The sequence below is a fragment of the Pygocentrus nattereri genome, chromosome 15, assembly GCF_015220715.1.
Source record: "Pygocentrus nattereri isolate fPygNat1 chromosome 15, fPygNat1.pri, whole genome shotgun sequence".
Classification (NCBI taxonomy): domain Eukaryota; kingdom Metazoa; phylum Chordata; class Actinopteri; order Characiformes; family Serrasalmidae; genus Pygocentrus; species Pygocentrus nattereri.
The window spans coordinates 7,867,987-7,884,534 of NC_051225.1; the positions used below are offsets into that span (position 1 = coordinate 7,867,987).

A 16,548-nucleotide genomic window follows, 5' to 3' on the forward strand; every position below is an offset into this window, starting at 1 on the left:
TTTCCCCCAGTCTCCCTCTTTGCCTTCTTCAGTTGTGCTCTGTTTTGCTGTGGCAGGCGTTCCGCGTGTTTGGGGCTGAATTACCGTGCGCAGCATGTGTTGCTCAGTTTATTTATGAATACTATTTGTCAGTAACCTGGCATTTATGAGGCTGCACTCAGAGTAACATTTCATTTTCATGTGTACTGGCAGGAGAAAGAGAGTGTTAGAGAGAGAAGCAAGAGGAAGAAATGGCCAGAGAGAGAGAGAGAGAGAGAGAGAGAGAGAGAGAGAGAGAGAGAGAGAGAAATAAAAGAGAGAAAAAAAACAACACGGCCAGCCCAGTACACACTCAATCACACACCACTGTGTGATCAACCCCATAGTGTGACAGAGAGTTTCTGCTTCTGCCTTTTATTGCTGTTGAAAATACAGCTTACAAAAATAGCCAGATTAGCCCTGCGGTCAAGCTATGTATTCAAAGTGATACACATTTTTTACGTTTTCTCTCCTTAATGAAGATATTTTTCATTCGCAAGAATGGAGAATGGCCCATTGCCATATTTTCATATTCTGAATTGACCGAATTGTGTCTGCTCTCTACTTCCCCCACCTGGTGCTCAGATATGGAGTAGAACTACTGCCAATATCATCCTGTCATTCACACGCTCCTACTGCTTTTGTCTTGAGCTGGATTTAAAGTAGAACCTGAGCAATATATCACCTATCAACTGAATTTTTGCTGATAAAGCACAGATGCTTGTCTAGTGACTTGTTTTATATTCTAACGAAAAACCAACATTTCTGAGGATTTAATGGTGTCGTGTACAGATGGCACCAGTCCATAAACAGGTATCAGAATCAGACTGATATCAGCAGAAATGCTGGCTCCAATATCGGAGGGAGAAAAGAGAACATGTATTCCAGTTCTATAATAAATTTAAACCTGAAATAACACACACTCAGAATGTGGCATTTCATGTTAGCTGAGTACAGTACTATCCAAAAATCAGAGGTTACCTTTTTGTTTATTTTATTTCCAGCCAAAACAGCCATTAAGTATGGCAGTTGTTGTTAGCATCAGTAAAAAAAAAAAAAAAAAAAAAAAAAAAAAACACGAGACATTTAACAGAAAATTCCACAGAGGCCTCAACAACTCCATATGATTTCATGTGTCCACCCTTTGCCTGATTTGCTATCAGTTCTTCAAAGAAATTTGCAAGGATATTTTTCCATAACTCCAACATTCAGTCTTTTTTTCTGCCTTTCAAAATCCAAGAAATCCCAAACACATCCAGTGATGTTGAGTTCTGGACTCTGGGGTGGTCAGCGCATTGTTCTGAGAACAATAGCCGTTTCTTTGTTTGGTTTGTGATTTTTATCTATTTAAAAGTGAATATATCTATCGAATCTGTGTGGTTATCAGCTGCTATTCAAGGTTTCAGTATTGCTATTTATTTTGCAAAAGAAATAGTAGTTTCTTGAAATCTAGTATTATGTTTGTCACAGTCACCATTTAATTCTGTTATAGGCTAAACTTATAAGAAAATAACAATATAAATAACAAAAATGTAAAATGCATACCAACATAAGCTGTATCATGAGTATAACACAAACCACCTTTTGAAGAGAATTTGTTAAAAAGTGAAAAATCACAAAAAACGCTTTCTGGAAAACATATAACAATGTTAGTTATCATACGATACTGTCAATACTAGGAGGGTGAAGGCAGCACAGGCTTCCTCCGAGACATGTGAATCCAGCCATCTTTTTGAACTGGCACTCGCGCAACTGGACAGTAGAATGCGCTTGGAGGAAAGCGCCAACCACCAAATCTGTTACGTCAACTAACAGACGCCTGCGCTGACTAGCATGGCGTTTAGTGATGGGGGGAAGGGGGGCCATCCTACCCACCCAGAGAGAGCGAGGCCAATTGTGCTCTCTTGGACTCCTGGTTACAGATGGCTGTAGCATCACCAGGGATCGAACTTGTGATCTCCTGATGATAGGACCAACGCTTAAACAGTTGCACCACTCGGGAGCCCTAATCTGTTGAATTTTTGACCATAGTAAATTCAATTTTATCAGAATTTTAGCTTCTTAAAAAAATCAGTGTCAGTCACAGAATTTTCACCTTGGTCAAGTTTTCATTTAAAGACCCTCACTCTGTTTGAGTTACCCTCTCTTTGTGTTTGTATTAATAATACCTGCTTTCCTGAAAGTGGCTTTTCCCAGACTCTGAGTAGATTATGCTTTATTGTGACCTTATCTCACACTATAGCAGCAAAATGTCTCCTGTCCTTACCTGAGCCAAAGACCAGAGGCTAAAAGAGCAGCCCAAATCACTGCCCCCCATCAGTACCTACCATGTTCCTCTCCCCTCTCTGCTGTCAGCTCGCTCCAGAATGAGGGAAGAAAGGGGAGTGTATCCGCAGGGCTGCTGCTCCACTTCATCAGCACATTTTCCTCCCCGCTCACCCTAAATAGGTCACCTGCCCCTGCCTCTCTCCTGTGCTGACTAATGCTGTGTCTGTGAGCGACGTCCCCTAGAGCTGCAATTAGGGGCCCTCCTCTCTCTCTGCACACACTCACTTGTAGGGGAGCCCTCAGGAGCCTCAGCAACCAGCCATCAGGGCCAGGAACAGGGGTCCAGCAGTGGGTACTCCAGCACGCGAGCCATGCATGTTAGTGCTGCTTCCTGACACATCTGCACGTTTGCCTGCTATTCATGTAGCAAGATTAAACTGGGGCCTAATGCAGCCCATAATGTGGTCATGAGTTGTGTAATAGCACAGCTGATTCAGCGAGCGTTTATTTATAGTGCCGTTAAGTGGTGATAGGGGGGAAATATATGGAGATGAAGTAGCTGTGCATGTTTTGATTAATGCTTCTCATGGAGTGTCTTTTCCCAGCCCTGCATGAACAGAACTAGGTCACCACGGCCACTTATTATATCATGACCTTCATGAGAAAGGTCTGTACTGTCTGGATCCCTGCGTAAAGATGAAGGGAAACTCTGTTAGTATTAGGGAAATTGAAAAATATCTGTCCACTGTACTGTCCAATAACAGAATGTCTTGTGACAAGTCAAAGCAAAATGTCAGCAGTAATTCACTGACAGTGTAAAATACAGTACGCAGTGTGAAATAATGCATGCCTTTCCCTCATGTAGTCCGCATTGGGCTTCTCTACACACAGGAGACCAGCTGTTATTACATATTCTGACCTACAAAAACAAATACATAAAACATTCCAGTTTTTATAGGTTTGTAGCTCATCAAAGGGTCTTTTTTTGTTTTGTTTTGTTTTGTTTTCTTTGGGTTTTATTTTCTTTCCTTGAAGATGTAGATATCAAAAATAGTTATGTCATTTTTAACCATTTTATAGTTTTTATAATTATAATTTCATAATTATCGGTTATAATCCATATATGGCCATTTGGCAGCGTTTCTTTGTGCCTTAGAATCAAACAGACTGCCTTTACTGTGCTTTAAGAGATTTATAGTTTATTAAAGTGGCTGTCTCTTTCATTTTTCTTGTTTTATTTTCTTTTATTTAATCACTTATAACCATTTTATAATTCATTTATAAATTTTGACATGAATTTCAGAATTTTCAGAGTATCTAATATGTCCTTCTTTTGCTTTAATAACAGCTTGCAAGCTCGAGCTGGCATGGAGTTCACAGGTTGCAAAAGCCTCTAATGAGCAGATGAAATCCACTTGAGAGTTGTCTGAGCACTAAAAACTTTTTAAGACTGAAAAATGACCCAAAAAGCTGACCTTTTGGCACAAGAGCTTGAACATGATTTTACAAATTTGCTTAAATTTATTCCTTTATCTAGAAACAGTGCAGAACGTTAAATATTTCTTTTTCATTTTGTCTTAATTTTTCTTTGTTTGAAAATCTTACAATTTCTAAAATGTTCTGTTGTTTATTTCCAAATGTAAATGAAAAAAAGCCAGATTTTCAATGTGGTCTCAGACTTTTGGACTCCACTTTATGTGAATGATCTCTGTTCTGATTGGCTGCCTTGTGCTGAATTAAAAAAAAAAAAAAAAAAGCAGCCCAAGCTGAAACGCTCCTTATAACCTAATCGTGAAGGAGTGGCTAAACTGCTACAGACTGACTGGATGGGTACATGTAAAAGGGTTTGGTTTTTCTGAGGTCACAAAAACAGTAAATTCAGAACAGGCTATTTTTGAAGCTTGGTTTCCATCAATGGAACATAAGGACTGAGTAGTGTGTGTTTCATGTGGAACATTTTTCCTTTTCTTTTGTGATAAGATGCTTACGTACTGTATCTCTTAATGACTCATATCATGGAAGACTAAATGAAATGAAAGAGGTTGTTTGGTGTAGCAAATAAATTGTTCAAATTTCGAAACATTCTGAGCAGTTTAACTCCGCCCATTCACACCGAAGTCATAAGGAATATTGTAACCCGAACTAATTTTACATGAACATAATTTTACTGTACATCTTATATGTACAGTAACAAAACCAGCCCTTTTTTGTTCTAAGTGATAAAGAAAGGTTGTAAAATGGTCATGATAAAATAAATTATGCCTGTTTGTGATATATGAAATGACACAAACGTTGTAAGTGTGCTTGAGGGAAAAAATTTATTAGTTTTTGGGCCTTTTAAGATATCTTAGTAGCACTAAGTAGGAAAACCCTTCACAAGCTTTATCTGACTGTCCTATGGTTTGTTCTGACCTGGTCGTTGTAGTGGTCATCTTGACAGCCACTCTCTGCCCTGCCTATTGATTTTCTCTGAGAAGATCCTGTGTCCAGGCCTCTCTTAATCTGATCTGAGGTCAGTGTTTTTCGAGGTCGATCGTGCTGCTGTTTCATTCAGGGATGAAACGGAACTGACCCGGGGGTTTTGTCCATCACCGCTGTGCTACTCCGACACGGTTCCTCAGCAGCCGGCCGCAGCAGCGAGGGAGTCTTTTTATAGACCGCTAACCGTCTCTAATTTTCCGAGTGGCAGCAGAAGCCCATGGGTGAAGTGTGAGACATTCACAGCCATCTGCCTGCTCTTTGTCCCTCACTGCAGAATCTGACTGAAGACAGCAGACTTTATTCTGCTGCCTGCTTCCCACCCCCCCTTCCCTCACTTCCACTTTTAGCTGCCTTCGCTTCCTCTTTGCCCATTTTTCTGCCTCCTCCTCCTCATGCTCCATCGGTTAAGGTCCTCCGGTGACCCTTCCGTTAAAGGAACTATATGGAAGATTAAGCACGTAAATGGAGTTTTTCTGTTGTTTTTGTTGCTGCTGTTAACATAATCTTGCGTTCCTGAAAGAATACGTTTGCACGTACATATTAAAAGTGTCTGTTGGTTCCTGATGGATTTCAGTACTCGCTAATGGTATTCTGTGTTTTTCTGATTGGTTGATATCACAGTGTAAAGGATTCAAATAATTTAATTGGGTGTTTTGGGACTGATTCCAGATACATTTGGCAACCATTAAGCCAATTCCCGTTAGGAAGCAAAACCCTCAGGTTTTATTCCTAATGGCTCTAATCGTCTTCAGCATGGGGTTCATGAGGTTCAGCAGTAGCCTGTTTGTTTTTTGCTAATAAACCTGCCATTCATCTCTTATTGTCATGGTAGGTTTTAAGTAAGTAAGTTTCCATATTTAATTGTCTTATTATCAGTATGACTATGTTAATATATCACTGTTGTCGGGAAGAAAACCTTGTATCTCTAAAATGGTAACTTTACATGGAAAACAACAAATCTGCTTTACTTTTCATGTAAGTCAAGGGAACCAGACTTTTTTCCAAGTCACTTTGGGCCGTTTCTTTTGGTCCCTTAATCATGAAATTCACACACACTGTAAAGGGCAACAGGCATTTTTAAATGATGTCAGAAACTGAAAAACGACGAAAATGGATATTCAAGGTTTTCCTCCGACAACAGTAATACAACTCTTGTTGCCCAGCATTATGTTGTTAGCTGTTTTCCTCATAAAACTGACAAAAACACTCTTGTGGCAGAGCGGTGATGACGTCATTCATAAGCCAGACCCTTCTCACTTAAAAACGGCAAGCAGTTACATTTGTGCAAGTCTCTCCATCTCTTTGAAAAACTGAAGCAATTAATATTAAAAGATAACCCATATTTACACAAAAAAGGAATAGCAAATGTTCATTTTTTCAGCTCTGGTATTGACTGCTGAATCAGTTTAAGGAAGCTGAGCATGTCCTCACTCTCTTGGTTGAGCAGTGAAATATCAGATGTGACGCAAGACTAACTCAAAAGTGGAAACAGAGGTAACTTGGTAGCTTGCTGCTTTAGCTGATTCATATATGCAATGAAATGTCTCTATAAATTGATACAAATTGGTATCAAACACCAAAATAACTTGTCAAGTCATTGGTACTTAATGAGATTAGAACATACATTTGGTTGTGCTGAGTAAATCAGCTAAATTATGCATGAAAATACAGTGCTAAACAAACATTAAATGAGACTTATGTTTTGAACTTACACAACATCACTTCTACCTGATAAACAACAACTAAACACTCTTTTGAGCTCTTCAGTTAAAATCGGCTTGAATGCTAGTAGCTCCCCCTTGTGGAGAGTGGTCAAACTGCTGAACACGGCCTTGTAATGACCTGCATAGATCAAGCTGATCATTCAAATTGCGAATTAATCACTAAGCTGATTCATTCAGAAGGTAAATTTTACTATTGTTATTGTAGAACCTATAATAGAACTTTTTGGTAGCATGTACCATTGAAAAAGACAAAACGCCTCACATTTGTTGCATTTTGATGGATGTAAAGTCAAGCTTGTTAGACCTTTTGCAAAGCTAATTCAAAAACAGCTGTGAGCTGTGCTGCTGACATTTATTAAGACCCATACATGAATATTCAACACACATTACCTGTCATTCAGCAGTTGATGAAACAGTCAGAGAACCATAATGAAAGTCTTACACAATATAATGCATTGTAATTATTATAATCCAAATGTGGGTACATTTCTCGCCCAGTAAGTTCTTTGTTTTCAGGAAAGTCTTTTAGACGGAAAAAGAATTGCTAACCAATAAATCATTCACTTCTCTATTATTCCCTCCGATTCCTCCGTTCAGCCGGCTGGTTTTTGATAAGGGTAATTAGTGAAGCACAAGGACTGGAAATGAAGCGATACAGGTGAGCAGAGAAAAGAAGCCTGTCCCTCCCTCTCTGGAGTTCGTTGACTAATGACGCTTTTGATTTGCAGTGACACACACCGTTAATTGAATCAAACTGTTTATAACTCGCCCTGTCAAAGAGATTTCGGCCGCTTGCGTCTGGTGTTAAATGACGCCTCTCTGCTTGAAGTAGCTTATTGTTAATGGCCCTGTGGATCAAAGTAAGTGTAAAAGTTGTCCAGAGTTGTTTATTTTGAGGCCTTTTTGCAGTTTTCGTTAAGATGTGAGGTGAAATGTCATGATGAAGCATATTTAGGTCCACATTTGGATTTGGAGAGTCCTCCTGCTGTTAGCTCGTGGTGCCATGTCTTATATCTGACTTTTTTTTTCTGCTCTGTAAACAAACTTAAGTTCTCTTTACTGTAATAAGGCACTCCTAGTTTTGCCTCCTTGAGCCTCTTCTTAAACCTAATTCATGACAATGGGAGTTGTTCTGAGTAAAAGCCGAACCATTCATTTATCTAGATTTGTGCCTCCTGACGTTATGCAGAAGCTTTGTTGAAAACTGCATTTGTTTTGGTTTTTTCCCTCTTCTGATTGGATTCTTCATCTGAGCAGCGTTTTTTCTTCTGCATCAGAAGTAAGATGGTACATTTTTAACATACTAAGACAAATATAGAAGTGCATAGATGTACATGAGAAGTGGAAAATATGACGAGGCACTTTTCTGAGCATATCATAGATAACTAATCAAACCTTCAGAAAGCAAAATGTTGTGATACATATTGTGTGTTGTAAAAATGTCTTCAAGGGAACATTATACCTTTGCAAATCACTAACCCTTTGATGTTGCTATAGTGTAGTGGGTAACATCCTCTGCCGTCTACGCTGTAGACAGGGGTTCAATCCCCACCTGGGTCAGCACCATATACTACACCAATAAGAGTCCTAGGGCACGACTCCTAACACTGCCTTTGCCTACCTATGTAAAATTATCAGATTGTAAGTCATTCTGGATAAGAGTGTCTGCTGAGTGCCGTTAATGTAAATGTTTAATTGCTCCTTATCTGTTGGTGTAATCCACCTGTTCAGGTGGGGTTTTTTTTAAATGGATGTCTTAGATATTGGTCCTGCCCTCTGGTAATTGATGGTTATTATAGTAGCATTTGTTTTGAGGATATTCTGTATAACTTTGATCATTATTTTAGTTTTTTCTAGTGCAAACTAGTCATTGACAGTTTCTTTCATAGTTCTTATTGAGTGATTTTCATTTGGCATCCAAGTAACTTAATTTCCGTCCATGGGCCGTTTTGAAGGCTTTACATTGTTTCAGAGGCTTCATGTTGTTTGTGAAGGCTACCTGTTAGCTCTAATGGCTGCATTTTAGTTCTGGAAAAAGCATGTTGGTTATGAAGGCTGCAGACTGGGTTCTAATGGCTGTGCTTTGGTTCTGGAGGCTGCATATTTGTTCCAAAGGCAGCCAAGTGGTTCTGGAGGGTGCATGTTGATTTTCAAGACTGCAGAATTGGTTCTTAAGGCTCTGCTGTAGTTCTGGTGCTTGCACATTGGTTGTGGAAGCAGCACATTGGTTCTTAAGGCTGCATGCTGGTTCTGGAGGCTGTATGCTTATTGTGAAGGCTGCACATTTGTTGTGAAAGCTGCATGTTGCTTCTGGAGGCTGAATTATTATGGCAGTTATTTAGGCTATATGTCGCTTGTGGAGGCTGCATGTCTATTGTAAAGGCTGTGTGTTGGTTCTGGAGGCTGCATGCTGGACACCAAGTATGGAAGCCACAAAGTGTTTCTTCTTGCACTGCTTTACTTTTTTTCTTTGTTCGCATTTTCACAATTGATTATGAGGGAGGATCAAAGTATTGCAGAAGATTAATCTTATACTTACATAAATAACCAGAAGTAACTGCTTTTCCCATGTTGTTGTACAGCAAAGGTACAACCCATCGCATGAGTATCTATGGAGATGAATTCTGACTAAGAGTGGATGGCCCTTGTGGTAGCTAAGAAATTGGAGAGTCCCTCAGTGACCACTTACTGCTGATGAATGCCAATGATTGATGCTATGTATATAAACACATTCAGATGAGGAGCGCTCCCGTTGAGACAGCTGCAGTTGTGTTGGCATATTGAAGAAGCAGGTACTGACCACTGAATGTGGTTTTTGGAATCTTATCTTAGCAAAGGACCTGTCTTCCATTTGTCTCAGTCTCTCCACAGTCTTGTCTTAATACCTTTCAGGAGAGTCAGGTTGAATGTGCATGTTCCCTGGTTTAGAATAGAAGGTTGTGTGGATAGATGCCTATTACACTCATTTCACTTTTGACTCAATTACATGCAATTGAATGTCATTCATTCCAAGGCTTTGGTTCCAGCTCAGTCTTATGCTAAGTAACAAATGGCTTGTGGCAGCCGTGTATCTGTCACGCTCAGCGCGGGTGTATGTGTGTGCGTGAAGCTCATCTGTCAGAGCTGAGGCCCTTTATCTGTAGCTCTACAGTCTGTGCCTTCCAGAGCTCGTTCTGGCCAGCCCTCCTCCAGGAAGCATTTTGGTGCAGATTAGACTCTCTCAAGGAGCACACTTGAACTGGTCCCAAGCACCCAGAACCGCCAGGCTCTAGAAAGTCTATTTATGTTCATCATCATGCTCTTCAAATGCTGTCTCCTTTTGACTCGTTTCACGATCGGCTGCTTCAACAATAACACAATTGCATTTTGATGTGTTTTTGCCTACTGAAAAAGGCCTGCTCATCGTGGTCTGCATGTTAGTCCCGTATAAAAAAAAATGCACACTTGTGAAGACATTTTAAATCTGCTAATGTATTCAGAGTGCATGCATTGAATGCATTGAATTGCTGACTTTGCAGCAAAAATAACGTTTAAAAAAGGGTAAATTGGAGGTGTGCTGAACATGTTTTGGAATTGCTTACAGCAATGACAACTTCGTAAGAGACGGTCAGAAGCGCTCAAGTATGCTGCACGTTAATCTCTTTATTCAAGTCTGGAATGGAGACGGGACATATTCTGACACTTATTCCCTAACTGATGCAAAAATGTTTCAAACAAGGGATTAACTTTTCCCTCTGATCCACTGAAGTTAAGACTGGACTTATGAGCTTTACCTAAAACATTTTCTTTCCTCTGCTCCGTTCCTTATGCTAGTGACTGTGTCCTTGAGCCAACATGGAATTGTTTATTATGTATGTTTGGGTGTACATAGATTAACAAAAGTAATTCTCAAGCACAAATATCCTTTCACAGACATTAATATAATCCTTCCTCTGTCCTTGGAGGTAATCCCTCAAGTTATGTGTAGTCTAAATGATAGGGCTCATAGTCAGGGTTTGATCTAGCAGGCGTTACCCTCCTCTTGGTAGCTGATATGCTGTAGAATTAGTGTCTTACTAATTACTTCAACGACTAGCTGTATAAGTTCTATACATTTATGGATTCATTAATGGATGCTTGTTTGGGACTCTAATAAATTACAATTTAAATTCCAGAGAACCTTCTAGGGATTGGTCTGTGTGGCTTTCTTATCCAGCTAACTTAAAGATAGCTCAATCTAAACCTGCTTTTTCCACTGTTATGAATGTTTTACTTTTTGCATATTTAGGTAGTATCATTCTCTCCCCACCCCCCTACACTTGTTTTAGTTTGTATCTCGCTTTGATCACACCCGAGTATCTAACTAACTATAAGCCAAAACAAATGTCTTAATTTTAATACCAGAAAAAAATTAATATACCTTTTATCTGTAAACTTTTTGCTTCTCATCTTCTCTATTTTGGTTCCATGTGCATCTTAGAAGCAAGCATCTTAGACATCATAATGGTACAGTAATAACCGAAAGGTTGTTAGGATGCCCCTTGGTGGTCCTGAACAGCTGCTTATGTCGCTTATTATGTTGAGCCAGCACTCATAATCTTCTGATTTGATGTTGTCAGTCATGCAGATTGGTGGCAGTCATTGGTATAGCATAGTCCACAGGTGTGTAGTGCTGGAGTACCCCCAGTACCCTGGACGTTTTTGTGTTTTCCTGCTCCACCCCCTGCACACTCACTGCTCTCTTAGTGATTTTGGCATGTAATGTTTTATTATGTCTTTTTAAAGGCTTCCTTTTTCCACTGAAATATTTTAGGATATGCATGGCTTGTTATTGTTTACCCAAGTCCATCAATTTTTATTTCTTTGACCTTTTTAAAACAGATCACTTGATTAATCAAACTAATTAGTAGATTACTTGATTACCAATATTAATAATGACAGCTGTAGTTCCATGTAATTTAGATTTTACGTCCTGAATTGCTTTTAGCAGCCTCCCTCACTGTGTTCAAGTCTGCAGGATCTGTCTTTGTCGAATATAAAATAAATTCCTGGACCACATATGAACTCTCTATTAAGAATTAATGTTGTTGTTACTGTTGGATAGACAGCTTTACTGACAGGCCCGCAGTGATATTTGAGGAGAAGGTGTATAAGCAGAGAGAGAGTGATCTGTAGCAGTTCCAGTAAAATTGTGCTTTTCCTTCTCCATCGCTGATCTGAGTAACACACAGCAGAGTGAAAGGAAATGTTCCACCATGTTTCTCTCTCCATCAGTCTGAGTAAACACTCCAGAAAGGTTTATTCTCTTCCTCAAGGTCTTTTTTCTTCCTCTTCCTCTCTTTCACTATTGACAAAAGACATTTCACCCAACCCCATTCAGCTGTCAGCTCCAGGACGGCAAACTGCTGCATGGAGGAAAAGTGGTTTTGTAAAAGATGGGTGCATTAATTACGTTGTGAGTTGGAATAAATTTGCGTAAGCATTCCCTATTTTGGGTGTTGTCTTTGCTTATAGAACAGAAAAATAGAACAGGAAAGTTTGTCATAAAGTTAATGAGCACAAACTTCATGAATGATGCTAAAGTAATATCTTACGATCATGACTTATTTTGTTGGGACTGTTCTCATAAAATTATAGCAAGTGGAGCCTCACACCGTACTGAAAAAGTTAACCAGACAGAAAGGACATCTACAGATAGGAAACTTATTTACCGACAGTTTTTGCAGTTAAAGGGGAATTCCACCAATTTTTACAAATTTCTACATAATTGTCATTTTAATGTGAAATGCATTCTGGAGACACAAAGTAAAAAAAAAAAAACAAACAAAAAAAAACGCACTTGTGATGATAGAAACCAGATGTCTGTGTTCTACCTCACAGAAAGCTATTACATGGTAATGAAATGTTTATGAAACTGCTGCCTGATGCTTGAGACAGTGCTTTGCGGTAGTTTTCAGACACGGCTTTGGCCTAAAATGCAGTCCCCAAAGAAAACTTCTGTTTTTTTAATTTACCCCTACTTTACCATTACCACTATTAGATATAAAACCTCAGATGAAATAGGTTCACTGGTCATTTGGGTCATAAATAAAATGGCCATAATTGCATGGTAAACATCCTGACCCCTGTTTTCTGTCACAGTCACCATGAAAAAAAATGAGTCATTAAGTTTGTCTACAACAAACCGTTTCACATCAAACCGCCCTGAATGATTTTGTTCATCTCAAAGACTGTATTATTTAGTGGATTTCCCCTTTAACTGACAGCTCCTTCATGCCTAAAACTGAAAGCAGGTCTCCTGAAAAGGATAGAATCTGGCAATGGCAAAGTGTGGACACATTAAATACTGAAATACTCATATTTAGTTATTTAGGCTTCTTTTTAAGTATCTGTTAAATATCTTTGCTTTTTTCCTGACACTGAAAAATGCATAACTTGTATGAATAACATTTTGACTGGAAATTAAAAGAAAAGTGGTCTCTGATTTTTGCTCTTATAGAGATGCAGCACACAATGCAACTAAATCGTTGTCCCTTTCCTGTTTTGTGGCTTGCAGGACTCTGCTCAGGAGGGAGTCATCACCAGAGATATCCATCGTACCTTCCCTGCTCATGACTACTTTAAGGATTCGGACGGTGATGGTCAAGATTCCCTCTACAAGATTTGCAAAGTAAGCAGTACTGTTTCCCTGAGTTTGTTGCCCAAGTTGGTCTCTGTTTTATTATAATAACACTGTAATTAATGTTTCAGCAGTGACCATATCCATGATATACTCAACAAAACATATTATTACAATGATAATAACATATTGCCCACCCCTACTGGACCCCTCCTATGACCCAGAATCACATCACCAGTCCTCAGCCTCTGGTTTCTTCACTTTGGTTTCCTTTATTCCCCAGGCAGATTGGCCAAAAAGTACAGAAAAACTGTGCCTGAGAGAAAATATGGTTCAAAAATGGAGCCAAAATGTATCTATGAATGTATCCACAGTACATTTAAACAGCCAGTATGAAAGTAAAAAGTAAATGTTTCAACAAATAGTTTTCTTTGTTTGGTGGAGTGTGAAGGGGTGGTATGTAGTGTGATGGCTAAAGGGCAGTACCAGTCATTAATGATAAATAAGCACAGTTATGGGCAGTTTCATTTTACATTAGTATGAATTTCCTTGTATGTTTTAATAAAAACAAAATGTGTTTTTTTTTGGGGGGGGGGGGGGGGGGGGGGGGGCGGGGGGTGAATATGTGGGAACTCAACTGACTGATGAGATATCTTTTATTAAAAAAGGACTAACGTTTACTTCCTAGTAAACAAGCAGGTATAGAAACTAAGCTGCAAAAGCAGCCCATAGCAGTTTAGCTCCGCCCATTTACACTGAAGTTATAAGGAATTTTATTTATTTTTATTTGTTTGTTTATTTATTTTTTATTTTTGGAAAGACACACAATACGTTATATATAAGTTATTAAAGTAAAGTAAAATATATTTAGTATTATCTACCCCTGGTCATGTTAAGTCACCGGTTGCATGTACTTTATCAGGAATTTATTTTATTTATTTGGACTAATTCCAGTTGCTAAACATTTACTAGTTAGTGTATATCTTTATGTCCATATGAATCATGTTCTTTAACTAGATATAATATGTTGGATGAATATTTTTCATTATGCATTGATGATGTTTTTTGTAAATTAAGTATTGCACCTTTAAATATCGCATCTGTAAGATTGCTCCTTTAAGAGGCGAGAAACAGAGCGACAGAAAGCTTTGTTTGCTGATTTGAAATCTCCTTTGTAAGGAGTTCTTAGAAGCTCTCCATCACCTGATTGCTGCTGCCAGATTAAAAGAGCCTTGAATTGCACACAGAGGCTCTTTGTTACACTTGGATGCTGGAGCGTATTTTAGATATCTGCACTCATTTGAAGTGACTAGCATAATCAGAATGTGTCGTAACTGTGGTCTGTCAAAAGACTTATTTCAAATTGATTTCAGGTTAACTAATTAGACTGTTTTCGTCCTGCAGGCTTATTCTGTATATGATGAGGAGATTGGATATTGCCAAGGCCAGTCGTTCCTGGCTGCTGTATTACTGTTGCATGTGAGTAATCATCCATGTGCGTACACTTTGCTTCCTCACTCTCATAACTACATGCATACAGATTAGATTTAGAATAGTTACAAGGTAGTTTTTTGCAGTTAATATTTTATAATAATAATAATTAGGGGTTAATATAAGGAGATAGTGGATGAGAGCATTGTGACAGAGAAGTATGAATAAAGTGAAGCAGTATGGAATTAAAAGAAGGATATTTCAAAGCAAAGCATAAGAAATGGGGTTGGATAGGCTGGGGAACAGGCAGAGGAGATAATGTGCTGTATATATACACACTACTGACACTGTTACTTAAAGACCTAAGCAAGCTTTCCTGAATGAATTTGAATTATAATGTCAAACATTTGAGGAGCATTTCACCTCAGAGAGAAGCTTAGCCTGTGTCTTACAGTGGAAGTGGGCATTAGTGGAGGCTTCTTTAAGCAGTATAGCTCTTTTAGCGCTCGGCCTTGCCCAGGAAGCCCAGGAGGCGTCAGGAATATTAATGACTTGGACTGTCTACCTGCAGGAGCCCATTCAGTCCTGGACACACACGCTGTCTCTGTGATTTAATACCCACCTTAGCCCCCCTCTCCCCCACCCCATACACACACACACACACACACAATCTACAGCTCTGCAGTTGACAGAAGACAGACAGATGTTTTCCACTGGGCCTTTGGCAAAAATACTCATTCAGCACATTATGACACTCACTCACATATGATACATCTCTCTCTTTCACTCTTTCACTCTGACACTTTCCTTGAGCTTGAGTCGCTCACTCACACTCGACCTTCTCCTCAGTTTCCCAATTTTTCCCTCTCATCCACAAGTCCTTTATATAATACCTCTCTCTTGCTCTTTCTTTTTTTCTGTCTCTTTTTGTCTCTCTCTCTCTTTCTCTCCCTCTGTCTCTCTCTCCCTCTGTTTCTCGCTTTTTCATTTCGCTCCTTTTCTCTCTCTTACTCTCTCTTCTCCCTTTTTCTCTCCCTCTGTCTTTCGATCTCTCTTCTCCCTTTCTCTCCCTGTCTCTCTCTCTCGCTCTCTTTTCTCCCTGTCTCTCACTCTCTCTCCATTTGTTTTTCCCACTTTCTCTCTTCTTCCCTCTTATGCTTGTGTTCTCTCTCTCTCTCTCTCTCTCTCTCTCTCTCTGTCTCTCTGTCTCTCTTTCCTCTCCCCCCCTCTTTCTCTCTGACCTTGCATCTTTTTTACTCTCGCTCTCTCACTTCCATTCTATAATAACATTGTGTGTCTTCCACTCTCTCTTTCCTTTCACCTCTATCTCACTCGTTGTCTCCATCTCTCCATCTAACCTCTCACACAGCTGCTCTTATCTTTAAACGCCTCTGAGAACTTCCGTCCTGTCTCAGCAGCTGATAGATTTCTGAGCACTTCCTCTGTAGACTGAATGGACCACTCAGAACCTGAGTGAACTACAATTACATTTCAGCTGTTAAATGTTTGAAGTTTGCAAGGTGTATTGATGTTGAAGCCAGTGTAGTAACTGATTTCATAAGAACTGCTGTTACTGCAAAGCAGTTAAAAAACATTCTCTTCCTAACTGTATGTGTGTTCATGGGGACCAAATACATTTTTGAGTTTTCTCCCCAGAGCTTAAACATGCTAACTTGAAAAATGTGTTGGAGAAATGATGAGTACAGCTTGTGTGTTTTGTAGATGCCAGAGGAGCAGGCTTTCTGCGTGTTAGTGAAGATCATGTATACGTATGGACTCAGGGACCTTTACAAGAACAACTTTGAGGATCTGCACTGCAAGTTCTACCAGTTGGAGCGCCTGATACAGGTTAGCACAGCATCAAAGCCTTATGTGTGTGTGTGTGTGTGTGTATATATATGATGATAATATTTTAGGGCTGTCGAATGATTAAAAAATTTCATCACCGCGCACGGTCAAGTCTCAACATGAACTACGGATGACTCGCAGGGCCAAATAGAATTTGCGTTCACGGCACTATTTTTTTTT

General features: G+C 39.3%; 1 protein-coding gene across 2 annotated transcripts in view; it reads left to right on the top strand.

Annotated features, from left to right (window-relative positions):
* The window catches only part of rabgap1l (RAB GTPase activating protein 1-like), a 139,485-nt gene that overhangs the window by 75,795 nt on the left and 47,142 nt on the right, over positions 1–16,548 (top strand). For both annotated transcript variants that reach the window (XM_017701333.2, XM_037545539.1), the window contains exons 14-16: positions 13,027–13,140; positions 14,494–14,568; positions 16,243–16,368. In XM_017701333.2, coding sequence (XP_017556822.1) covers positions 13,027–13,140; positions 14,494–14,568; positions 16,243–16,368 — 315 coding nt within the window. The remainder of the gene's footprint in view (positions 1–13,026; positions 13,141–14,493; positions 14,569–16,242; positions 16,369–16,548) is intronic.